The following is a 27,126-nucleotide window of genomic DNA, read 5'->3' on the forward strand; positions in this document are numbered from 1 at the left end:
TTTCTAATGGTTTTTCTTTTTAAAATTTCAGCTGTATTGAGATAGAATTGACATATCTAACAGTTTTTCTCTGTTTCTCTTTGTTGTTTTGGATTTTTTTCTCATTGCAGTTTTTCTTCTTCCTCTTTCTCAGTTTGGGCGTTTTGAACTCCGTTTCCATTGCTTTGCTGCTTAGCCTAGACATTTTTTTTTTTTTTTTTTACATCTTTATTGGAGTATAATTGCTTTACAGTGGTGTGTTAGTTTCTGCCTTATAACAAAGTGAGTCAGTTATACATGTACATATGTTCCCATATCTCTTCCCTCTTGCGTCTCCCTCCCTCCCACCCTCCCTATCCCACCCCTCTAGGTGGTGACAGAGCACCGAGCTGATCTCCCTGTGCTATGCGGCTGCTTCCCACCAGCTATCTGTTTTACGTTTGGTAGTGTATATATGTCCACGCCTCTCTCTCGCTTTGTCACAGCTCACCCTTCCCCCTCCCCATATCCTCAAGTCCATTTTCTAGTAGGTCTGTGTCTTTATTCCCGTCTTACCCCTAGGTTCTTCATGACATTTTTTTCCCTTAAATTCCATATATATGTGTTAGCATACGGTATTTGTCTTTCTCTTTCTGACTTACTTCACTCTGTATGACAGACTCTAGGTCCATCCACCTCATTACAAATAGCTCAGTTTCATTTCTTTTTATGGCTGAGTAATATTCCATTGTATATATGTGCCACATCTTCTTTATCCATTCATCCGATGATGGACACTTAGGTTGTTTCCATGTCCTGGCTATTGTAAACAGAGCTGCAATGAACATTATGGTACATGACTCTTTTTGAATTATGGTTTTCTCAGGGTAGATGCCCAGTAGTGGGATTGCTGGGTCGTATGGGAGTTCTGTTTGTAGTATTTTAAGGAACCTCCATACCAGCCTAGACATTTTAATATGGATTCTTAGCTTGCCAGGTCGAAGCTAATTATGCAGGCTCTCCTCCTCGGAATTCTCAGCACTTCAGAGCAAGTTATTTCTCTTCCCATTTCCATGCTAGTGTTACTGGCTATTGTTTATTCTGTGAGACATTATCATCCTGTGTGGTCACTTTTTCTTTAGGTTTCCTTCTGTAAATCTGTGCGCATGATTCCCTCTGGTGTCCCACCCCTCCCATCTTGGGTCTTTTCTCTTGATTGAAGTTCATTCTTTCAGAATTTCCCTTAATGATGGTGTGCTGGTGGCCACCTCTTGAGTTTTTGTTTGTCTAAAGGGGTATTTCACCTAATCCAGAGAAGGCTGGGAAAAGCATGAGTGTCCCAGGACGAAGAAAGATCACGAAGGAGGATGAGGGGAAGTGACAGGAGGTGACTGCTGAGTGGTCCATGGGGGCCAGGACCTTCCTGTCCCGTGGAAAGCCGGCCTCTCAGAGCGCCTCTCTCCCCGCGAGGCACACTGTGTCCTTCCTTGTCCCTGGCAGAAAGGCTGCCGCTGCAGTCTGGTCGCAGTGCTTTAGCGATCTGGGGCCTCCACTGACCTGGCCCCCAGTGTGGTTGACATACTGCTGGCCCTGTTAGCCATTTGGACTCCGCTTTATCACCTCACTGAAGGCATACAGTCCTTGGGTGGTGACCAGACCCAGAGGCACGGCTGCCGACGGCCACAGCCTGCCTTTATGTTCTTGGTATAAACCATACTGCTTCGTAGTAGCTAGGAACTCATCCTGCTTTAACAGCTTAAGTCATCGGTTTTTGTAGTGTTCCAGGTAGGTATTATTTGTTTGGGTTAAACCACACTCCAGTACAGAGTTCCCATTTAGTGAATTAATGGGACCAGAGGCCAAGCCCATGCTTTCCCAGAATTCTTAGTGTCCTATGGCATTGACCAAAACTCTGAAAAATACCATACAGTAACAAAAAAGTTAGTATTGATTAGTAATCAAGGTGAAATTAAGGTTACGTGACATCAGTTTCCATTAGCACTAGGTACCAGAAATATGCGGTTGTGAGTCATGTGCATGTGATGGTTTGAAACCCTGTTTTATCACCTATTATCAAATTTGTTAAATCATCACATTTGACATTTAGTGACTAAAACAAGGTGAAGGTTTCTGGCCACGGTTCACATCTGTGGAACATCATCTTCCCCTAGGAGAACTGCTGATTAACTTTATGGAAGATCGTGTGTGTGTGTGTGTGTGTGTGTGTGTATATGTGTATGCGCGTGTGTAAAATTTGTAAGGGAGTCATTTGATATTTATAGCGGTGAACCAAATTACAGCTTCTTGGTGGATTGGAATCTGTTAGGTAAATAGATTATTAATATAATTTGAAAATTAGAAAACACTTTGAGATACCATTTGCTTATGCTTTGATGTCAGTATGTCTGATAATCTCCCTTTTTCCATTGATTCTGATTTGCAAAATTTTCTACATTTTGAAATCACTAAAGTGGAGGATTCATCTTATATTTGATGGGATCTTAGATTTCATTAAACATCATAAAGTAATGATTCTCAGTTTCTTATTAATATATTTTTTGCATGCTTTATCTTAGTGGTTTATTTTAGTCTTTAAGTAGTAGTGCTTTTTAGGTATTATATACCTTTAATTTATCAGAGTCTACTATCAAATAATATTACACCACTTCACATCCAGGGTAAGAACCCTGGAACAGTGTACTTTCATTTCTCCCTTCCCAGACTTTGTGCTCTTTACTTTTATGTGTGTTACCAACCCAACACACTTTGTTATTTTTGCTTTGAACAGTAGCAGTAAATCTTCTAAAGAGATTCACATCATGAGGGGAAAATGTTTACCCACATAGTTACCATTTACAGTATTTTCCATTCTTCCACGCAGATACAGACTTTCATCTGGTATCTCTCCACCCCCTACCCCACCCCAGGGCTTTTTTTTTTTTTTTTTAATATAAATTTATTTATTTATTTATTTTTGGCAGCACTGGGTCTTCGTTGGCTGCGTGCAGGCTTTCTCTAGTTGCGGCGAGCGGGGGCTACTCTTGGTTGTGGTGCATGGGCTTCTCATTGCGGCGGCTTCTCTTGTTGTGGAGCACGGGCTCTTGGCACGCGGGCTTAGTAGTTGTGGGTTGCAGGCTCTAGAACACAGGATCAGTAGTTGTGGCGCATGGGCTTAATTGCTCCATGGCATGTGGGATCTTCCCCGACCAGGGCTCAAACCCGTGTCCCCTGCATTGGCAGGTGGATTGCTAACCACTGCGCTACCACGGAAGTCCCCACCACAGGACTTTTAAACGTTTCTTATAGTACAGATCAACTAGTGATGAATTCTTTCAAGTTTTTAATGTCTGAAAATGACTTTGTTTCACCTTCCTTTTTGAAAGATACCTGGCAGGGTGTAGAACTGTGTCCGTTGTTTTAGTCATTTCAGACAGGAGTGTAAATCTATCCCTGTTACTTCGTCTTGGCTTGAAAGCAGAACTTCCCACCTAAGTACTTCAATTAAACGCATACAAATCATGAACCCCAAACCCAGACCTCCCACCCACAAGCCTCCATTTGTGGGAAACCAGTGCCTTCTCGAGAAAGGCAGGGGCCTGGACTAAATTACACAGATTGCTCCTGATTCTTAATCTAAAACCTCTCTGGCAACACCTTTGTACTAAAATGGGGAATTTCTTGACATCTTTCCACATTGCTTTTCCCCTGTGAAAACATTTATATTTGTAGAAACCACACCTGCTGTGTTGTGGCTAACCTTCTCCCGTCATTCTGCAGATGAGAAACGGGCCCCAAGTGGTGAGGCTTAAGCAAGGCCCTTATCTCTGGAGAATCGGGAAGACGGTGATCAACTGCAGTGACTGCACTGAATTTCACCAGCAGGTTCCAGTTAACTTGCTTTTTTAAAAAAAGCTTTTATTGAGGTTGGAAGGAAATTTCTCATTGTATGCCCTTTGTATGTTTTCAGAGAGAGAGTATGTATGTGTGTAATAACCATATCCATGTATAACTTTTTCAATTAAGAAAAATAAACCACTGGATTTCTTAGGAGAAAAAATAAATCAGCTGTAGACTTTCGTTTCATCTTACCTAACAATGTCAAAGTGACAAAATGTAGATGATAAAGTGAACCAGACCTTATTTTTGCCTTCATTGGGAGAAAACTGCTGAGTTGTGGGAAAGGTCTTGATAGTTAAGAACACCTTCTCTGAACATGGCTTATCTTCCCATTTTTTTCCTATGGCACTTGCGTGCGTGAGATTATCTGTGTGTGAGAAGATTATGTGGCTGCAAAGTTATTTTGAAGGCAGAGAGATGCTGATAGAATTTCACTGAATACCAGCAAAATACTGGTATTCACCGTACATTCAGGGAGTTAAAAGAAATAGTAGGACGTCAAGATATTTAAGTGACAGCTGTACAGAGATTGGTCCTGAGTATTTCATTATATACTTGTATTCTTTTTGTTTATTCTTTTTATTTATTCTTTAAAATGTGCCAGGAAACATTCCATTATTTTTCATTAATACTTTAGCCAAATACCCTGAAAAGGTGCTACTGGCCATTTATACTTGAAACTTTTTTTTTAACTTATGAAAAATTCCAGGACTTCCCTGGTGGCGCAGTGGTTAAGAATCCGCCTGCCAATGCAGGGGACACGGGTTCGAGCCCTGGTCCGGGAAGATTCCACATGCCGTGGAGCAGCTAAGCCCGTGCGCCACAACTACTGAAGCCCATGCGCCTAGAGCTCGTGCTCCACAACAAGAGAAGCCACTGCAATGAGAAGCCCCCGCACGACAACAAAGAGTAGCCCCCACTCAACGCAACTAGAGAAAAGCCCGTGCACAGCAACGAAGACCCAATTCAGCAATCAATCAATCAATTAATCAATTCCAAACCCTTAGAGTATAAAATAGGTAATGAATGCCCATATATCCATCAAATAGATTTAACACTTATCATTTTGCTTGATTAATTTTTTGCTGAACTATTTCAAAGTCCAGATGTAATAATATTACAACTCCTAAATTCTACAGTATGAATAAAGACTTTTTTTTTAAACATAATCACAATATCGTTATCCCACCTTACGGAATTTGTCTTTCTTTTAGAGATGCAAATTCTGATCAGAATTACGGGTAAAGTAAATGGTCAGTACTTTAACTCTTTAGGGCCTTAAAGGGATAGGAAAAGATGGGCATTACTGAGAGAAAATCAAGGAAATCCATTAAAGATCATGATTCTTGAGTTGAATCATTCTGGTGTTTAGATTCACTTAAAATGCACCTTCACTGTTATCAGCCAACCCTATTCATCATCAGGGTTGGAGGGGAGAAAACTGGAGGTGGGTTTTCTAAAACCAAAGTCTATTGATGCTCGAACTAGAGTGGCACCCTTTCAGACTCTTGTTTTCATATAGCTACATAGGAGAACTCAGCAGAACTTTTTTTTTTTTTTTTTTAAATGAGGCCCCTTTTGGGAGCCCAGTGCACGCTGGACAGACCCGATTTGACTCTTTGGGTGCATTTATTTTTTTCGTAACAGGATAGTGTCAACCAACTGGTTAGTTTTTGATTTCTCTCTATATTGCAGTAAGGTGCTTGCTTGCTGGTAAGAGTAATTCCTTGGGAGGTTCAAGAATTGCACACTTGCTTCTTTATTTTACTGTGGCATTTGACGTTGTTGGGTTTTCCCTCTTGAAATTCTCTCCTCTCTTGGTTTTGGATGCATCATTCTCTACTGGTTCTCACATTTTCTCTTGATCTGGGTCTCCCCACCCCACTCCACCCCACCCCACCCCACCCCACCCCACCCCATGCATGAATAAGAAGCCTCTGGAAGCCGCTAGCAGCAGCTTTACGATGAAGCTACACTTTGGACTATAGAATGGAAAGAGCGGGTCCCTGATGACACTCTTGAGCTGCTGGGCCTGCCCGTAGCATACTCTGGGACCTTGTGGATCTTTGGGTTTATCCTACTTGGAGTTCAAGCACCTGGATGTGTATATTCATGTCTTTTATCAAATATGGAACATTTTACCCAGTACTTCTTCAAATATTTTTTCTCTGTCACCAGGGAAAATCATTAGACGTCTCTTGGCTTCAGTTTTCTCAGTTATAAAATTAGGATAATAATGGCTGCTCTCAAAGTTATTTGGCGGTGGCAGGGGTGGGTGTTTGGTGGTGTGGTATAATTTCCTACTCTGAATTTATAAACACATTTTCTATTTTTCTTCCTAAGAAATTGTGTAATATTTATTGCCTTTTGAATTTAAGCCTTTATCCTGCTTGGAACCGATTAAAAATACGATGATAACCAGGAATTCAATTTCATTTTTTTTACATGGAGATAACTGATACAGCACGTAACGTACATAGAAGAGTCTGCCCTGTCTCTCTGAGCTGCAATGTCAGCTGTGTTGTAAATCAAGTTTCTGTGAGTCTGTGTGTATTTTTCTGGCTACTGTCTTCTGGTTCATCAGTCCGTTTGTCTGTCCCTGCACCATGATCACATTATCTTAATTTGTTTGTAGAAGCTCTACATGTTCTCTTGCTATTTACTCAGATTCTTAATCTTTTGTTTCTTTAAACAGATTAATGAAATAGAAATTAAACACATAGGTAGAGGATTATTAAAAGCTGTTTCTCTGAAAAGCTTAATGAGATAAAAGCCAATTCTAGCACAAGGAAAAGAGAATATAGACATAGTAGGAATGGAAAATACTGCAGAGGTTAATCATTAACGCAAGGATATTATGAACAACCCTGTCAATTAAAATTAAATGTCCATGTACCAGCCAACCTTTACCCACTGCATTGACGTTCCCTAATATCGTTCTGGAATGTATTTCCTCACAAGCCAACCTTCTCAGAAGGAACCACTATCAAGAATGTGGTGTTGAGGGACTTCCCTGGTGACGCAGTGGTTAAGGATCCGCCTGCCAATGCAGGGGACGTGGGTTCGATCCCTGGTCGGGGAACTAAGATCCCACATGCCATGGAGCAACTAAGCCCGCGTGCCACAACTAGCGAGCCCGTGTGCCACAACTACAGAGCCCACGTGCTCTGGAGCCCGCACGTCACAACTAAGATCCAACGCAGCCAAAAGTAAATAAATATTTTTTTAAAAAAACAAAAAACTGCCATTAAAAAAAAAGGAATGTGGCGTTGATCATTTCTGTGCATTTATTTATGCTCTGCGTATGTATATGTCACCCCTCTGTGGAAGGTGTCGCATACAGTGTAGGTCTTCAGCCTCCTTTTATCTTCTTTTCATTTGTGGGTTTCATGTGTGTTGGAAGACTGAGTTCAGCCATTGTTAATTGTGTGGGATTCTGTTTCATAAATATACCACAGTTTATTCATTTTCTTATTAGTGGAAACTTAGGTTGTTTTTCTATTAAAACAATGCTGCTATGAATATCTTACATGTGGTCTGTAAGCGAGGGTTCCTTGGGATAATACCTACACAATCGCTGGCTTGTACATATACCCGCCTTCAGCCTCACCAGAAGTTGGCAAATTGTTCTCTGGAGTAGCTGTTGTTTACTTGTTTAACTTGATTTTTTTTTTCTTTCAGTGCCTGAAGACCTCTCATTAGAAGAGAGAGAAGAACTTTTAGACATTCGTCGAAGAAAAAAGGAACTTATTGATGACATCGAGGTAAAAAAATGTCTTTTAGTTTTTGCTCTTAGGTAAAATTGTAAATCAAGTCGTTTGCAGAGACGTGGATGGACCTAGATACGGTCATACAGAGTGAAGTAAGTCAGAAAGAGAAAAACAAATATCGTATATTAACGCATGTATGTGGAATCTAGAAGAATGGTACAGATGGTCTTATGGGCAAAGCAGAAATAGTGGCACAGACGTAGAGAACAAACATGGATACCAAGGGGGAAAGGGTGGGGGGTTGGATGAATTGGGAAATTGGGATTGACATATATACACTACTATAAAACAGATAACTAATAAGAGCCTACTGTATAGCACAGGGAGCTCTTCTTGGTGCTCTGTGGTGACCTAAATGGGAAGAAAATCCAAAAAAGAGGGGATATATGCACATGTATGGCTGATTCACTTTGATGTACAGCAGAAACTGACATAGCAGTATAAGGCAACTATACTCCAATTAAAAAGAAAAAAGGATAAACAACAAGGTCCTACTGTAGAGCACAGGGAGCTATATTCAATATCCTGTGATAAACCAGAACGGAAAAGAAAAGGAAAAAGAATATATATGTGTGTGTGTGTGTGTGTGTAGCTGACTCACTTTGCTGTACAGCAGAAATTAACACAGCATTGTACATCAACTATACTTCAATAAAACAAAATTTTTTTTAAATTGTAAATCAAGTAGCTTCATGAAAATGTAAAAAAGTGGGTATTTAGTATGCGTTTATCCGAACCATATGGAGAGGCAGAGCGTAAGAGTTACCCAGGCTGGTGAAGCAGAGCTCGTGCTCACGGGGCGGCGTGGACTCATTGGAAGAGAAGTCATGCCCGGAGTCACGGGCGAGCGATGTGTGACTCTGCAGTCACGAAGGGCGTCTTCACACGGCAGTGGCGCCTGCACACGTACTGCTCCCGGAAGGCTACGGCGAGGCCGCGCTTCGTCTACCAGGGTCCCTGGCATGCTGCCTGGCACATGGTTGGCACTCAGGTGTCCTTTGAATGATGGACTAAACATATATTGAGTTCTAGCAATGCACCGAGCACCTACTAGCTGGTGGGAGTAGAGTGACGGACAAGACACAGATAGCCAACCGTTGCACTTTCCACACTTGTGTGCTCAGAGGACAGGGTGGAGGGGGTCCCGTGGGAGACCCAGAGGAGTCAAGCCACAGTCTCCGAGTCGGAGCGTCTGTAATAGCTGCAGAAACGATGCAGAGGGGCAGCGCTCGCGGCTCCCGTCTGGGGCTTCCTCGGGAAATCGACTGCACGTGTGGCTGCTCCCTGGGAAGCTTCCTAACCGTTGTTCTGCCAAAGTCAATGTGGCCTCCCCGGCCACTTGCTGCAGAACTGAGCTGTGTCCAGACAGTAGCTCCTTTCTAGGGGCTCACAGTTTGAGCCTGAAGTTTCTTGGCACCTGAGATCATAGGGTCTGAATAAAAAATCTCTTTGTATTTGAGAGATAATCCATGAAACTTTTTCTTCTAAGGTTACCCGTCATTCTCAGAAAAATCAGATAACCCAGAACGTGTGCTTTGGTTGAAGAATAAGAACATATTGTAAGGCTGACGTTCCGATTTGGACGTTAGTAATAATAGTGCCCATGGAGCCTCGTGTAGCTCCAGCGACCTCACTTCTGAGTTGAGGATGCCGAGGCCCAGGAGGTCAGAGCTGTCTCAACCAGTAAGCGGTAGGGCGTCTGTCCCTTCTGGGGTCCTTGGCCTGTCTGAGGGCCCCAGGCAAGATCGTTGTCACCTCCTGGGCTCTGTCCACAGTGCCTCGTCTCATGGAAAGTGATAGAGATCATCCTGAGACGGTGGTTGGAGGCCCGATACTGACCTGAGTTTAAGCCTCGCCCCAGGTCTTCCCAAGAAGTCAGGTGCCGGCGAAGGCAGGTGGGCATGTGTGGGTGACGTATAACGGGACTCATTGCTTTCCTTTTGCTGTTTGTATCTTTTTACACCTGTGATGTTCTCCCCAGGGTCCCTTCATGATTTTACACACACACACACACTCCAGGATCTGCCTACGGGAGGATCTGCCTGCGGGGCCCCTCTGCTCTCGTTCTGATGGGAGGTGGACAAACAGTAATTTTGTTTGCTCATGAGTTGGCGTGGCTCTGACTACGAGACTCTCTGTGTCCATAAGCAGTGCTGGTTTCTCCATACCTGTGATGTCCCGATGAGACCTGAGGGGGCCTTGCACCTGGGGGGCTAAAAGTTCTCTGAAGGTGGAGACCCCCTCTCTCACCCCCACATCGCTTTCTTTCTTTCTTTCTCGACAGAGGCTGAAATATGAAATCGCGGAAGTGATGACGGAGATCGACAACCTCACGTCCGTGGAGGAGAGGTGAGCAGCTGTGGCTGCACCTTCAGGTCACCCTCCAGCCGAGCTCGCGACGCTGTGGTGGCCACGGCGGAGCGGGCTTTGGGGCTAGGCGGGGGCGGGGAGCCTGTCGGGGCCTCGTCCTCCTCCTCCGCCCCCCTCATCTTCCCTGCTTCTCCCCTCCCCACGTGGTCCAGTTCACCGTCAGGCCTTGTAGTTGAGGAAGCCGCGCAGGCCCCTCAGAACACCCTGCCCAGACATGACCTTTCTGTGTAACAAGAAGCTCTGCTTTTGCTGAACAAGTTAGCAACTGTGAAAGAAAAGAGCTGCAGTGGCCGTACCTCTGCTGCTTCCACCTGGGCAGGGGGACCTGGGGGCCTGTGCCCTTTCCTTTCCCGAGCTGTCCTCTTGGGAGGGGACGTGAGCTCCCGGTGCTTTGTGCAAACGTCCAGTAACGACTTCTTAATTCGTTCAAACGCACAGCAAAACTACTCAGAGGAACAAGCAGATAGCCATGGGAAGGAAGAAATTCAACATGGATCCCAAAAAGGTAAGAGAACGTCTTCACTTTACTGGCCTGTGAGAGACGGATGGATGGATTGACCGATTTTAAAGACGTGCTCCCTCTTGGACAAGGGTGGGCATGTATCTCATAAAGACACTGAGCTGATGTTCAGTTTTACCACAAAGGGAGCTCCTGATGAGCGGGGGCAGCAGAAGTCCCTGGACCAGAAGGCCTTTGTTTGGGAAGTTCCGAGTCGGGGCTGGCCTCACAGGAGCTGCCTGACGCTCAGTTCCTTGGTTCCTCCAGGCCGAGCTTTTTGCTGGCCCTCAGGAGCCCCAGGCCAGGGAGTCACATGGCCCATCGGGGCAGAGATGGTAGATTTTATGGTCTAGGGGGTTAAAAGGTTCAAGGGAGAGGTCTTCCTTCCTTTCATTTACCTTAAAAAGAAGACATCTGTCTGAAAGACCAAGCGACTCCAGATTTAAGCCAATATCTTGGTCTTTCCTCAAGTTGGATTTTCTAGGAAAGCACCCCCCAAGAAATGAAACCTGCAACATGTAGCATCTTGTTTTTGAGATTTGAGCTAAAGGACCTATTAGCTGAACCTATAAAGCTTTGTGGAACACATGGCTCAGTCGTAACATCGTTTTGGTTTTGAGAAGAGCGGACCTGATCAGCCGCTAAGGTTCATGGTCTAGGAGAGGAGAGGAGAGACGTTGTCCACAGAGAGGTGGCCTCAGGCCCTCCCTGCCGGTGACTTCATTCCTCACTGGTCTTTTTTTGTTGTTGTTTGGTTGGTTGGTTGCACCAGATCTTAGTTGCGGCAGGTGGGCTCCTTAGTTGTGGCATGCGAACTCTTAATTGCGGTATGCATGTGGGATCTAGTTCCCTGACCAGGGATCGAACCCTGGTTCGATCAGTCCCCCTGCATTCGGAGTGTGGAGTCTTATCCACTGCCCCACCAGGGAAGTCCCCTCACTGGTCTTTAATTTGTGTTCACGTCTAACATCTTCCTTGTTTTTCCTGGCATCTCTGTACTAATTAATTACTTAGTTATTTGTTCATTCGGCAAATGTTTGCTGATGGCTGGAATTACACTGCGCAAGATCTCAGATCTGTAAATTTACATCTGTAGGTGCAGGCACAGTTGCAGATGTTATTTAAAGATATACGTACCACTTTTCCCTATTCAAGGTTTGCAAATTTGGGTTTTGTCAAGATATTAGCAGGGCTGCAGCACAAGAGGGTCTCTGTTTAACTCGGGTACTCTGGCCACTGTGAAAGTTTTCCTGTTGCTTCCTGATTCTCTGCTTACAGGGTATAAATCAACTCCAGGTTGTCAGTGAGAACAATTCAAATTGTGAATTGGGTAGTAATTTGATATTTGGGATTAGTAACAGTCTTTTTTTTTTTTTTTTAAGAAGTTGAGTGTAGAGTAGAATTATCAGCAGATGTAATAAGCATTGGAAGCATCTCAGGAGAGAGACGGTCTAACAAGAGGACGTTTTATAAACGGGGCCTTAAATTTTCAAGTGCAGTGCAGGGTAGCACGCCGTTCAGTTCATGGAGAGATTCAGATCTTCTCTCGAAACAGACAAGTTTCGAGTGGTACCTAAAGTCCTCACCATCAGGGTCTTGCCTGTTGTCTTATTTCACATATACTGTGTGTCAGATTTACAATAATAATGGCTAACATTTATCGAGAAGTAGCTCTGTCAGGAGCTGTGCTAAGGAAGCATGTGGCCTGGTAGACTTTAGTCCCTGTGACGACCTCCTGAGGGTGGTTCCATCTTAATTCCTGTGTCACAGCTGGGGAGCGGCCAAGGAGCACAGAACCCGACTGAGACTCATGCCTGGAACTGTGGTGCTTCCTGGGCTCTGGCAGACTCTGGGGTTGGTTCGTAGGTGGCCTTGAGCCCAGCCTAGGTGGCCCAGGCCCCTGGCCAGCCCCGTGGTGTCTGCTGGCCCGTCTCGGACGTGGGTGTTTCATCTGCTGTGCCTGGGCTGCGGCAAACTGCACCACAGGCTTCGTCTTGTGTTACTGTTCACCTAAAAGAGTTTTTGAGATATTAATTCTTGGTTCCATTTGACAACTTACTTGTAATTATGTTGTGTGAAAAAACCACTTGACACATTTAGTCTGCATGTTTGCTTTTTCTGGGAATAATTATCAAAATTCTCTGGTTTTGTAGACTTGGTTTCAGCACTTGTAGTCAATGCCAGCCGTCATAAAAAAATACCGTACACTGGGTGCCTTAAGCCACGGATTAATTTTTCTCACAGTTTTGGAGGCTAGACGTCCAAGATTATGGTGAGGTTCTGGTGAGGACCCTCTCCCTGGCTTGCAGACGGCTGTCCAGTTGCTGTGTCCTCACATGGCAGAGAGGGTCAGACTCTCTGGCATCCCTGCTTATAAGGACACTGATCCCATCAGACCAGGGCTCTGCCCAAATTACCTCATCGAACCCAAATCACCTCCCAAAGGGCCCACCTCCTAATACCATCATATTGGGGATTAGGACTTCAACATGGGAATTTCAGGGGACACATGCATTCAGTCTGTAACAGCACCGGATGATCTCACAATTCAAACTTGCGTCTCCGCCGTGGCCCAGGCCCCTATTAAACCACGTGACATTGTGAAACACGAGGCTCTTGTCAGAGTGAATTCGTTCTTTCAGGCCAGGAGGAAGATTTAAGTCCCAGAGCGATAACACACTGAGCAAGGAGCTTTGGCTTGTTCGGGTATGGGGATACCCAGGAGTAGCACTTGGGTTTATAAATACAGAAGAGAGACGGTTGATGAGATCAAGGAAGCTGAAAACACTCGGCAGACTCTCCCTTTTATTCCCAGCTTCCTAGAAGTGCCTTTAAAAACATAATACATTGGGCTTCCCTGGTGGCGCAGTGGTTGAGAGTCCGCCTGCCGATGCAGGGGACACAGGTGCGATCCTTGGCCCTGGAAGATCCCACATGCCACGGACCAACTAAGCTTGTGTGCCACAACTACTGAGCCTGTGCTCTAGAGCCCGTGAGCCACAACTGCTGAGCCCGCATGCCGCAACTACTGAAGCCTGCACGCCTAGAGCCCATGCTCCACAATGAGAGAAGCCACTGCAATGAGAAGCCCGCGCACCGCAACGAAGAGTAGCCCCTGCTTGCCGCAACCAGAGAAAGCCTGCGTGCAGCAACGAAGACCCAACACAGCCAAAAATAAATTTAAAAAAAAAAAAAAAAAAAAAAGAATCCGCCTGCCAATGCAAGAGACACGGGTTTGAGCCCTGGTCCGGGAAGATCCCATATGCCGCAAAGCAACTAAGCCTGTGAGCCACAACTATTGAGCCTGCGCTCCAGAGCCCCTGAGCCACAACTACTGAGCCCGTGTGCCACAGCTACTGAGGCCCACGTGCCTAGAGCCCCTGCTCCTCAACAAGAGAAGCCACCGCAATGAGAAGCCTGTACACCGCAACCAAGAGTAGCCCCCGTTCGCCACAACTAGAGAAAGCCCGTGCACAGCAACGAAGACCCAAGGCAGCCAAATAAATAAATTTTAAAAATAATAGTAAAAAAAAAAAAATTTAAAAAACCTTTAAAAAACAAAAGAAACCGGAGTGGAGGAAATATTTCAAAAAAAATATTGGAATATTTCAGAACTAGATTAAGATCAAGTCCTCAAATTCAAAGGGCTCACCAAATGCCAAGCAGGGTACATTTCTTAAAGACCTATATGCATAGATATATTGAGTAAGATATCAGGAAACCTGTGGATTAAGAGGAGTGTAGGAAATTTGCAGGAAGGAAAGAGCAGATTCTCTGAGAAGAAACAAAATCACAGCAAGCTCGTCATCAGCGGCAGCGAATCAAGGACCATAGGGAAATCGTGTTTTCCGAAGTCAGGGGAAAAGTGATTTAAATTAACCACTAAGACCTTCTCCGAGCGCCAGAAATGGAGTAGTTGGAGTAGTACATCTCTGATCGGGAGGTGAGCCCAAGGGCGAGATGTGGGATTGAAAAAAAGAAGAGCAGAGAGACCAGAAGAACTTACAGTTAAGCCTACATAGTGATTGTTGTAAGAATACTTTTGAAAGCTAAGTCCCAGACTATCTCGATATGTAGGTAGCAAGAAGGAAAGGAAGGAAATTAAAAGCTGGCTAAGGTTTTCTGGACGTTGGTAGATGAATATAAGTTTAAAAATTTGTTAAAATTAAGAGTCGCCACTAAAAATAGCAATAAAATTGGACTTCTGAATTATTAGCGTTTACCTGATGTATCTGTTTTCTAGGGCTGCCGTAACAAACCGCCACAACCTTGGTGGCTTCAATCAACAGAAACTCATTCTCTCGCAGTTCGGGAGCCAGGAAGCCCGAAATCCAGGTGTGGGTGGGGCCTGTTCCTTCCCGAGGCTCCAAGGGAGCCTCTGCTGCAGCCTCTCTCGCAGCTCCCGGGGCTGCCAGCATCCTTGCCCGTGGCTGCATCCCTCCCGGAGTGTGACGTCTCCTCCTTTCTGGACAGGGTTGCGTGTCCTCAGGCCGAGAGCAGGCCTCTTCCTCTGCTCGGTCTCATTCCCTCCCAGGTGCAGCCAGCCCCTTTCTCCTTTGCAGCTGCTCTCTCTGCCTGTGGCCTGGGCTCACGCCAGTGGCTCCGTGTTTTCCATGACCAGGGAGGGCCTCTGTCTCTTGCACAGGGAGCTCGGGCTTCCCTCGGGGCCTCCTCTGCCTGCCTTATGTGACGTTTAAGCACAGAAGGGATCCCCTTGTGCTGAGCCTGTCTGCCTTCCCAGATCCTGGGAGGTGGTTAGATGGCACTTCCTCTCGGAGAAGTTTCCGAGTGATTGGGGAGCGTTGGGTTTTAGAGCAGGTCGTGTGCACCTGGAAGAATCCAGGAAAGCCTCATCCACAGCCCGTTCAATTCTGGGGGACATAGGCTGAGGGGGTTGCCGGGGCCCCTTGGCCGCAGAGGTTGCCGGTCGGATGACTCTGCAGACAGCCGGCAGGGTGGGGAGAGAGCAGGGTCGGAAGGATGCAAGACCCTCTTGCAGCCTCGGCCCCGCTGAGGACACACAGCCAGGTAGCATCCGCAGAAGGGAGGCTGGCCGCTGGGCCACCACCCTCACTGGTATCACAGCCGAAGTGGTCACGAAAGACCAGGCCAGAACTGTCGCCCCGATGTGAGCCTCGATCCCCCAGGGAGCCTCTGCTTCTGCTGGTCCCTTTGTCCCCGACCTCTGGCTCCTGGGAGGCCCTCTCCCCTGCCCCTACCGTGTTGGGAGCGGCAGAGTCTCCCGTCTCCACCCACAGCCAGCCCGTGAGTCCTCACGACAAGGACTCCAAGGGCTCCATCGAGGCAGCCGGGGGCAGCTCTGCCTCTGGCCTCGTGGCAGGGCTTTTAGGTCAGACTCGGAGCCTCTGCCCAGCTTCACAGAGCTCCCCTCCCTCACAGAGCCCTGAGGGCATCCCCAGCCCTGCAGTCTCCCCTCGCCTTGCTCCATGGGCACCTGGGTGTGGCATCGTGTCCCCTGAGTGAGTAGCGCCAGCACCGCCCTTGTCCAAGGCCTTGTTTTCCGGAATTTGGGTGAGGACAGTTGCACACCTAGGATCAGATGCTTTGTTCCAGTGTGGAAGATGATACCCAGGTGGCTGTACCCACTTAAGCTCCCACCAGAAATATAGGGCAGTTAATTTAAGATTGTCAGACTTACTGGTTTTTTTTTTGGTAAACTTTTTTTTTTTGAAGAATAACATGGTGCACAAATTTTAAATGTACAGCTTGAAGAATTTTAACAAATTTAAATACTCATGTAACCACAACCCAGAACAAGACGCAGCTGTGGAACATTACAGGGCACCTTCCTGGCGTCTCCTCCTAGGGAATGAATTCTGAGCTATCAGCATAGATGAGCGTTACCTTTTAAAAAATTTACGTAGGTGGAATTAAAATATGCTGAGTCCTTTTATCCATGTCACGTCTGTAGATTCATCTGTGCTATTGTTTGTTCCGTCTCGTGCTGTAGTCTTCCATCGTGTGAATGTGCTGCAATGTACTTGTCGGTTCTCTTACTGACCCACTGTTGGGTTGTTTCCAGTTTTTAGAAATTCTGAATGAGGCTGCTGTGGACATTCATGTGTTTAAAAAAATGAATAGACCCTTCAGATGCATTCATGGGGCATGAGGGATCCCTGGTCTTGGGCCCTTAGGCTGTTAGCTGCATTTGTAGAAACAGCTTCTGGGCAGAATTCCCTCTTCCCTTACAAGCTTTCCAACATGTATTTTGAAACCAGCTCAGAAGCTCTGCCCGAGGTAAATTTTTGCTATTATTAGGGCTTCCCGTGAGACAGAGAAGCGATAGTTCGGGCCCAGCAGCCCCTCTGCAGCCGTTCATAGAGACTGTTGGGCTGGTCTCCGTAGGTCCTTCCACGGGTGTGGATTTGACTGCTGTGTGCTCAGTGGCATGGTGACTGGTCACCTGTTCAGCCACAGGTGGCAGCACATCCGTGAAGACAGCTTATGCAGCGGGCTGTCTTCTCACGGCGGAGGTGGCCGCAGGGCGTCGAGTAGCTCCCGGGTGGCAGGACTGGGGTCCTGTGTGCTTCCCAGCCTTTCCCTGTACGCCGGCTGCAAGGGCTCCTGCCATCACATCTGCATTCAGGGCAGGAAGGAGGAGGAAAGAGCTGTCAGGTCCCCTTTTATCAGGAAAGGAGCAGCTTTCCTGGGTCCTCCTCACAGACTTCATCTCTGTTTGACCAGATCTGTTCACAAGGTCATTTCTGGTTGCAGAGGAGTCTGGGAAGGGGGGCTTGGGATGGGTGTTGGGTTGGTCAACCATGTACGACGTGTTCCTGTCGCACACAGCACAGATCCTTTTCCTGAGCTGGGGAAATTCGGTGTCATTGTTCCTTCTGCCTTTATAATCTCTAATAACACTTAGAACGGTTTGTTCAGTAACTTGTTTGTCTCTTAGCCTGTTCATTTGCCAGGAGGCGTGGAGATGCTTTTCTCTGATGGGCAACATGTGTTACGGTGATGTGAGAATCCCATCGTGCTCTTGCATTAGTTTTGCCGTGTCCGAACCAGTAAGGTCACGACACTAAATGTATTTATCTTTGAAATACGAGTCCGGTGACCCTCCTAACCGGTGCTTCCTTTTTATGCTCCTATTCAGGGAATTCAGTTTCTAATAGAGAACGACCTGCTGCAGTGCTCCCCGGAGGACGTGGCCCAGTTCTTGTATAAAGGGGAAGGCCTGAATAAGACGGTGATCGGGGACTACCTGGGCGAAAGGTGAGTTCAAGGGCAGGGGGCAGCCTGCCCACCCGGGCCAACCTTTGCGTCAGGGTCTATCACGTGGGCTCTGGGGGTGGCTGTGCTGGCCGAGCGAGTCCAGCGCAGCCGCCTCCTCCCCTGTGCCCTTGTGAGCAGAGAGGTGTGGGTGTCCTGGGGCTGGGCGGGGTTGCTGTTCCTCTGGAATCCTCTGCTCATCCAGGAAACCAGGACAGAACCAAGAATGCCACTGCCTCCCGCTCCTTGCTTCGGAAAGCGTCTTTGGTTGTTGTTCACAGAAATACCTGGATCTCTCAGCTGTCGCCTTTCTCCTGTTAGTTGGGGGTATGAGTAAAGGTAGAAGGTTGTTATTTTTTAAATGGAGAGCGGCCAGTCAGGCTTACTTCCTCGACCTTCTCCACTTAAAAGTCCACTGACTCTGCTTAACAGAGGGCAGGGCAGGAGTCCTCAGGCAGCGCATCCCCTGAATGTGTCAGAATAGACTTGGGCAAGGAGCAGACAGCAGTGTTTTTAAACAGAAGGCCAGCAGTCGCTCAACCAGCGTGGTTTCTGTTTCGAGCTTTTCATTAAAAATACTTGATCAGAAGTGAAGAGCAGAACACTTCCCAGCTCACTCTGTGAGGCCAGTGCTACCTGATACCAAAATCAAAGACATCACAATAAAAGAAGTCTACAGACCAATATCACTTACGACTGTAGAAGCCAAAATCCTCAACTAAATACTAGCAAATCAAATCCAGCAATATCGAAGAAGGATTATGCACCAGAACCCTTGAACAGCATGGGTTTGAACGGTGCAGGTTGACTTGTATGTGGATTTTTTTTCCGTAGCAAATACTACAGAACTACGTGATCCACGGTTGGTTGAATCTGCGGATGCAGAACCGTGGAGATGGAGGAACCCCGTATGTAGAGGGCGGTGTGAGTTTACACACATTTTCAACTGAGTGGAGGGTCGCTGCCCCTAGTAACCCCCATGTTGTCCGAGGGTCAGGTGTATTGATTATCCTGTGAATGCCAGGTTAGTTCAACGCACGCAGGTCAGTTATCAATAGATGGCGCATCAGTAGAATAAAGAGCAAAACCCACACGGTCATCCCAGTAGACTTAGGAAGAGCATCTGACAACACTTACTGCTTCATAATAAAAACACTCAGACTAGGAAGAGAAGGGAACTTCCTCAACATCATAGAGGGCACCTGTGAAAACCCCACAACTTCATGCTTCCCCCTTAAGATCAAGACTCTTCTCAGCACCTCCATTCGACTTGGTACTGGCAGTTCGAGCCAAGGCAGTTAGGCAGGAAAATGAAATTAAAGGCATCTAATTTGTAAAGGAAGGATTAAAACCGTTTCTATTTGCAGATAACATAATCTGGCATATGGAAAATCCTGGGGAATCACTAACAAGCTGTTAGAACTAGTAATTTCAGTAATGTTGCAAGATATCAGATCAATGTACAGTTTCACTCATATGTCTATACAGTAGCAATGAAAATGCTAAAAAGGATATTATAAGAAAACAGCTCCATTTACAGTAGCATTAAAAAGAATAAGACACTTAGGAATAAATTTTAACAAAAGAAAATTTTTACTCTGAAAACTGTAACGTATTATTGAAAAAAATTAAAAGATCCAAATAAGTGGAAAGACTTCCATGTTCATGGATTAGAAGACTTAATATTGCAAAAATGGCGGCACCTTCCACATTGATAAACAAATTTAACACGGGACTTCTCTGGTGGCGCAGTGGCAGGGACACAGGTTCGAGCCCTGGTCCGGGAAGATCCCACATGCTACAGAGCAACTCAGCCTGTGCACCACAACTACTGAGCCTGTGCTCTAGAGCCTGTGAGCCACAACTGCTGAGCCCGTGTGCCCCAACTACTGAAGCCCATGCGTCTAGAGCCCACGCTCTGCAATGAGAGAAGCCTCCGCAGTGAGAAGCCCACGCACCGCAACGAGGAGTGGCCTCTGCTCGCTGCAACTAGAGAAAGCCTGTGCGCAGCAACAAAGACCCAACGCAGCAAAAAAATAATTAACTAAAAAAAATTTTTTTAATTAAAAACAAACAAAACAAATTTAACATACTCCCTAGCAAAGTCTGAGCTAACTTCTTCGTAGAGGTTGACAAGCTCATCCCATAATTCATGTAGAAATTCAGGGGAGCCAGAATAGCCACAACTGTCTTGGAAAAAAAAGAACAAAGTTGGAGAACTTACACTTGCCCGTTACAAAACAGACTAAAGCTACACTAATCAAGACAGTGTGGTATTGGCATAAGAGTAGAAGGAAAGGCCATGGAATAGAATTGAGAATCCAGAAATAAACCCTCATATATACATCAACTGAGGGGCCAACACAATTCAGCGGGGGAACGAATGGTCCTTTCAGCAAGTGGTGTGGGGACCGCTGGACAGCCACCTGCAAAAAGAGTGTCACTGGGTCACTCACCATATACAGAAATTAAAGTGGGTCAAAGACCTAAGTATAAGCACTTAAACTATAAAACACTGAGAAGAAAACACAGGGGTAAATCTCTGTGACCTTGGATTAGGCAAGGGTTTCTTAGATGTGACAGCAAAAGAAAAAAGTAGAATCATCAAATTTCAAAACATCTGTGCTTCAGAGGACGTCCTCAAGAAAGGGAGAAGACAACCCAGAGAATAGAAAATATTTGCAGGTCATATATAAATGCGATGAAGACTTGTATCTAGTATATAAAAAGAATTCTTACAACTCAATGAGACAGATAATTGTAAAATGGGCCAAGGATCTGAGTGGACCTTCACCCAAAGAGGATATATGCATAGGCGTATGCTAAGGCCAGTAAGTGTATGATGAGATGCTCAACATCAGCAGTCATCAGGGAAGTGCAGCCCAAGACCACAGTGAGACAGCACTTCATATCCGCCGGGATGGCTGTAATTAAAGATGATGGTAAATGTTGGTGAGGATGTGGAGAAACTGGAACCCTCATACACCGCTATATAAAAAATGGTGCAGGGCTTCCCTGGTGGCGCAGTGGTTGAGAGTCCGCCTGCCGATGCGGGGGACGTGGGTTCGTGCCCCGGACTGGGAAGGTCCCGCATGCCGCGGAGCGGCTGGGCCCGTGAGCCATGGCCACTGAGCCTGCGCGTCTGGAGCCTGTGCTCCGCTACGGGGGAGGCCACAACAGTGAGAGGCCCGCGTACCGCAAAAAAAAAAAAAAAAAAAAAAAATGGTGCAGCCACTTTGGAAAGTAGTTGGCAGTTCTTCAAAATGGTAAACTTACCACGTGATCCAGTAATTCTACTCTAGTTACAAACCCAAGGGGGAAAAAGAAACTTGCATGCACAAAAAGCTTGTGCACCAATGTTCACAGCCACATTACAGCCCCAAAGTGGAAACAATTCAAATGTCCAGCAACTGACGGATAAAGAAAATGTGGTCTCTCCATACAATGCAATGTTATTTGGCATTAAGAAGAAAGGAAGTATTGATACATGCTACAACATGGATTTAAAACATTCAAAACATTATGATGGGAAAATAAGTCAGTCACAAGAAGGCCACGATGTTGTGTTATTCCATTTTATATGAAATGCTCAGAATTGGCGGATTTATAGAGACAGAAAACAGGGGTTGCCTGGCGCTGGGGCACCGTGAGGATTGGGAGGCGATGGTTCAGGTGTGGGCGTTCTTTCTGGGGGAATGAAAATGTTCCAGAATTGCTCGTGGTGATGGTTGCACAGATCTGTGATATACTAAATATGCTAAAAACTGTTGAATTATACACTTGAAATGGGTGAACTATATAGGTTGTGAATTATGTTTCCACAAAGCTGTTTTTTAAAAAAATGGAAGGGTCTCCTAGGAGTTCAGGCACCGAGTCTAACAGGCACCTAGCACAGGACAACGTGCTAGGAGGACCAGAGTCTGAGTGACTCCCCGGCGTCCTCTGGCTGGTGTGCGACTACAGAGATTAAATTAACTATGACGTTAGTATAATGCGCGGTCTGGCAGTGCCTGCAGATTTGTAGTCCAAAAATATGGCAGCTTCCCTGCTGGCACAGTAGTTAAGAATCTGCCTGCCGATGCAGGGGGACACAGGTTCGAGCCCCGGTCTGGGAAGATCTCACATGCCGCAGAGCAACTAAGCCCGTGCGCCAGAACTACTGAGCCTGTGCTCTAGAGCCTGCGAGCCACAACTACTGAAGCCTGCCTGCTGCAACTACTGAAGCCCGTGTGCCTAGAGCTCGTGCTCTGCCACAAGAGAAGCCGCCGCAGTGAAGAGTAGCACCCATTCGCTGCAACTAGAGAAAGGCCGCACACAGCGATGAAGACCCAACGCAGCCAAAAAAAGAAAGAAATGAAGTCCTGGCTCCGTGCCAGGCACTGTTCTAGGCGCTTGGGTGGCGTTGGTACCGCCACTGTGGAACTGCGTTGGCTGCAGTAATACAGACAGTACATAACAAGCAAACTAAATAAGCAAACATGGTATGTCAGAGGTGACCAGGGCAAAGGGACCGCGGAAGAGCTGGGCGAGTGGGTAGCAGTGTGACAGGCTGGTCAGGGCGTCCGACTGGGGCGGCGGCACCTGTGTGGGGATGCGGGGAGGGGCGGATGTGCTCAGGGTGATGGGAAGTGGGGGTGTGGAAGGCTCCCAGCGGGGGAGGGGCAGGGCTGTGTGTTCCGTCTGGAGCAGATGGTCCCCGTGCAGAGCGAGCGGCAGAGCGCAGGCGGGAGCGGGGAGGGTGGCTCTGGCCAGGCTGGTGGCTGCTCAGGAGGTGAGAGGCGCTCAGGCTCTGGCTCTGAGGTCCAGGGAGAGCTGGGGGGAAGGTCTGGCAGGGGTGATGCGGCGGTGAGAGGCTCCGGGCTGTGGGCCGAGCCGCCTGGGAGGTGGGGCATCGGGGCGAGGAGCTTGCGAGGCCTGGTGGACGGTCAGGTGGAGAGCTCTGGAGAGTGGCCTGGCCTGCAGGCCGTCCCTGGAGGGCTGGCGCGGAGGTAGAATTTAATTCTCAGGACTGAGGCCCCCGACACCGCCCTCCAGCGAGGGATGGGTGGAGCCCCCCTGCCTTGGGGGGCTTCACACTGGCTGCAAGCTGAGCACTGAACACCTGTGAGCCCGGACCCGCCGCTCCTCCTCTCCGGGTGGAGGTGGCGGCCTCACCGCGGGGCTCCCTGTGCTCCAGGACCCTGCTGTGTGCCGTCTTGCCTTTAACGCGGACTTTACAACAGACCGCTGTGCTGGGTCACAGGCCTGTCCCTGGCTGCACAAATCTGTACCCCAGCCTGCCTGCCACTCCTGTGGTGCTCAGCATGCTTGCGCGCACGCACGCACGTGTACACACACCCACCCGCCCCGAGCGTGCCCTTTACGAAGTCTCGCGGCCTTTCAGCAGGACACCAGCTGGTGGGTGCAGTGTTGGACAAACCAGGGCCCGAGAGCCAGTCTTTCCAGTGGGCTGAGCGCTCACTGCTTCCCGGGAGGGTCCCATCCACACCCCTTTCTGCACACCCAGGGCTTGGAGCCCCAGGGCCCTCAGGCAGCAGCCCCACACCTGCCACCAGCTCATCTCAAAGAAAAAGGAGGGGGTGAAGTTGCAAAACATACTTTGTGCCGGGGCCTCTCCCCACCTTGGGTGTCATCCTTAGCACTCGGGTGGTTGGTGTCGTCGCAGTCACAGGGGTGCTGAGCTGCAGCCGGTCCTTGCTGTTGACAGGTCATGGGCCTGTACCTGTGGAGGTGAGCATCTTCAGGCGAGGCCTGGCCTGCTCTCCCGGGAGGGCGAGTTACAGGTGTCCCCATGGTCAGTGGGAGCGGCTTGGAGTTAAAATGCCAGTGTGTTGAACTGCCGCTGTTGTGTCATTTCAGTTTTTTTACCGTTTTTGACTGCGTTCTCACGCTGAGTTTCGTTTTGAAAAGCTAGTTATTAACGTAAGGCATTACTTCTCTTCCAAACCATCCTTTCTGGGCCCAGGACTGGGCTTTCTGCCTTACGACCCTGGAGGAGTTGCTTCCTGCCTCTGAGCTTCAAAATCCCACCTGGGAGGTGGGAACGAGATCAGCACCTGCCTCGTGGCGGTTTTGGAGGTTGAGGATCTGTACCAAGCACCTGGGTCGGTGCCTTACAGCTCAGTGCAGGGAACTCGGAACGTTGGCCATCAGGCTTGTATTTGGGGTCTTACCCTAACTCGTACTGATGGTGAAGTAAACGCTTAATGTCCTACTGGGTCTCCTTTGTTTTCAGCCTGAAAACAAACGCACAGTGAAAAATACCTGATCTTTTAGTTAGTCATGTGACGATAAAAACCATGAAAACTTGCTTTAGGAAGTGTCGTTTAAAATTATTGAAATAACATGCAGTGAGGCTGTAAAATACATTTTCTTTCCTAGGGATGAATTTAACATTAAAGTTCTTCAAGCTTTTGTGGAACTCCACGAGTTTGCCGATCTCAACCTTGTACAAGCCTTAAGGTGAGTGTTTCATCACCTGCTCTTGTGCAGAGGGAGGGAGGGTGGCCCAGCGGTGCCAGGTCCCACTGGCAAGCTAAGGGCCTCTGCAGACCTGCAGCCTGGTGGGGAGGGTGGGGAGGGGAGGGGGGGGAGGGGAGGGAGGTGGGGGGTGTCGGGCCACGCCTGAATCCTTGTGGCCTCTGGTCCTGCGTTCCATTCACAGTTGCTTTGCTTTTCCATTTTGTGTGATATTTGACAGTTGTGGGCGTGCCTCCTTCCCACTTCTGCACGTGGTCTCAGTGCCGCCTGGGCACGGGCCCACTTTACGCCACATTTGGCCTTGAACACCAACCGTGTGGACACCCAGCGTGTGCCTGAGAGGGTGTGGGTTTCCTGCCATCGGAGGCCACCCCTGGCCCCAGCGTGCCCGACGGCCTTGGCTGGTCCTGGTCTGGCCTTTCTCCTCCGTGCTCTGCCCCAGCTCGAGCCTGTTTCCTTGTGGCCGTTTCCCCACCTGTGGACCAAGGTGGCAGCCGTGTTGCTGTCTGACACTCGCGTCTGTGGGCTCAGTCCCTGGCCTCGGCTGAAGGACACGGGTTCCAATCCTGTAGCCGTGGTTCAGGAGTTTTAGATTCAGTGTTTGAAAATGGTGTCACGGAGAGGTGCAGGCTTGGCGAGCCTGGGGTGCATCCACGTGGATTCTGTTCCTCTGGGTCAGTGTCTGGCCCAGAGCCGCGGGGGCTCCCGACTCACTCCTGCAAGTGGGTGGCGGAGCACAGACAGCGGCCGTGCCACTGTGTCCCGTGGGTCCCCGCACTCCGCCCGCAGCCCCGACTGGGGCCTCTAGGCGCGGAGGCGCCGCCCAGCCAGACCGTGTGGAGATGCGCATGTCCCCCTGGTTCTCGTCCCCCTGCAGGCAGTTCCTGTGGAGCTTCAGACTCCCGGGCGAGGCGCAGAAGATCGACCGCATGATGGAAGCGTTCGCGGCTCGCTACTGCCTGTGCAACCCCGGCGTCTTCCAGTCCACGGGTGAGCGCGGGCTGCGGGCGCCGGGCACACGCAGGGGCGTCCCGCGCTGGGCCAGCGCTGACGCCCCGCGGCCCTGACTCCCCCCAGATACGTGCTACGTGCTGTCCTTCGCCATCATCATGCTCAACACCAGCCTTCACAACCACAACGTGCGCGACAAGCCCACGGCCGAGCGCTTTGTCACCATGAACCGCGGCATCAACGAGGGCGGGGACCTCCCTGAGGAGCTGCTACGGGTGAGCCCCCGCGTCCCCTGTCCCCGATCTCTATGCTCAGGAGCGTCAGGCTCAGCTCAAGGGCAGCAGCACTGGGCCCCGTGTTGGGGGGGTGACGCGGGGGCGGCCGTTCCTCCTTCGCCTGAGTCCCCGCGCCCGCCGCCTTCCCTCCTCGCAGAACCTGTACGAAAGCATCAAGAACGAGCCGTTCAAGATTCCCGAGGACGATGGCAACGACCTGACGCACACGTTCTTCAACCCGGACCGGGAGGGCTGGCTCCTGAAGCTGGGTGAGCGGCGCTGGGGGTGGGACCGAGCCGAGGCCCCTCCTCCCGCGGCAGCCCCAGCGGTGCCTCCCCGACCGGAGGCACGAACGCTCCACGGAGCATCCCACGCGCCCTGCCGAGCGAGGCCATTCTGCCGGGGCCGCACGCGGTGCCCGTCCCAGCAAACTGCCCCCCCTAGTGTCCAGATAAGCCCACGGCAGTTTCTGTAGCAGAGGCAGGCGCCGCCACCCCGGAACCTGCCGCCTCTCTTGGTTTGGTGTGGCTGGTATTTGATGAGCGGTTTAAATGTGCCTTCTTGTTGTTTTCCTTCTGCTTGTGGCTCCCACCTTTCTGTTCTGTGACGGGCTGTCCCTGCTTGTTCTGCGTTAGGAGGTACGTACCCAGTGGCTTCCTGCCCCTTCCCAGCTTCTCTTGCCTCTCCTTTCTCTCTGTCGGTTTGTGTGAAGCTCTGACTTGGCTGTCATCCATCTGGCCCTTGTGGCTTCGGACGTGCTGGGGTCACCTCATCCTCCTTGCAGGGTGCGGCGGCCATGACGCCCACCCGGGGCTGGGTGAGGAGTGAGGGACCGGAGGCGCGTGGGGATGCCCAGGGGGGACAAGCTCACGCCTCCGTGTCCTCAGGGCCTGAGCGCGGGAGGGCTAAATCACCTGCCGCCCACTCACCGGGCGGTGCGTGTTTGCACCACCTGTGTAGAGTCCAGCAGCGTTTTAAGGACTTCATAACCACTGACAAACAAGTAGGATAGCATTTTTATTTTCTGGGCAATTTTAGGAATTGGTAGGGGTTTTTTACTCTGGTCGGGGTTGGGATTTCCACCTTCCTGTGACATTGGAGCCTGAGAGATCTGACACATCATCCAGGCACTGTGCAAACACCGGGCCCTACGGAGTGCTGGTGATTTTGTGCCTTTAACTGAGAGAGGATAAGCATGGGCCTGGTGACAGTGTGACAGTGTGGCGGGCGTGGGGGTGCGCAACGCCGGTCAGCTGTTCTGATTTGGCGTCTTGCTCTGACCTTCCTCTGGCTGCGCCAGGGTTTGGAAGAGTTCTGGATCTTGGCCTAAAAACCCAGAACTGTAGCCTTGGACTTGAATGGCTGAGTAACCTTCCAGAGGCACCAGATTTTGAGATCCCATGCAGCCTGTGGTCCCGGGGTGAGGGCAGAGGAAGGTGCCCAGAAGAGCACTTGGGCCCTTCCTGTTGCTGTGTTGCCAGCAAGTGTCCCCCTCGGAATGGTGACAGCATAAGCGGGCCCGGCAGCCAGTGTGCCCCAGGGCCAGCGGGGATGTGGCTGGCTCTGGAGACTGAACAAAATGAGTGACAACAGGCCTGTGACCTGATTGAGCAGATAAGCGGGCCACAGCGCCAGTGCACAGAGCACCGTCACAAACCGCAGGGCTGGCTGGCACCCAGCGTCTGCTGCT

General features: G+C 48.9%; 1 protein-coding gene across 1 annotated transcript in view; it reads left to right on the forward strand.

Moving 5' to 3' along the window:
- Positions 1–27,126, forward strand: part of CYTH3 (cytohesin 3) — a 97,170-nt gene that overhangs the window by 64,117 nt on the left and 5,927 nt on the right. Inside the window, exons 2-9 of the mRNA XM_022587703.2 lie at positions 7,537–7,619; positions 9,910–9,974; positions 10,434–10,500; positions 17,615–17,733; positions 24,112–24,192; positions 25,088–25,200; positions 25,288–25,436; positions 25,594–25,705. Of these exons, the coding sequence (XP_022443411.1) occupies positions 7,537–7,619; positions 9,910–9,974; positions 10,434–10,500; positions 17,615–17,733; positions 24,112–24,192; positions 25,088–25,200; positions 25,288–25,436; positions 25,594–25,705 (789 nt within the window). The remainder of the gene's footprint in view (positions 1–7,536; positions 7,620–9,909; positions 9,975–10,433; positions 10,501–17,614; positions 17,734–24,111; positions 24,193–25,087; positions 25,201–25,287; positions 25,437–25,593; positions 25,706–27,126) is intronic.

This window comes from Delphinapterus leucas, chromosome 15 (assembly GCF_059928025.1).
Source record: "Delphinapterus leucas isolate spDelLeu-1000000601 "Yukka" chromosome 15, BTC_Dleu_Yukka2, whole genome shotgun sequence".
Lineage (NCBI taxonomy): Eukaryota > Metazoa > Chordata > Mammalia > Artiodactyla > Monodontidae > Delphinapterus > Delphinapterus leucas.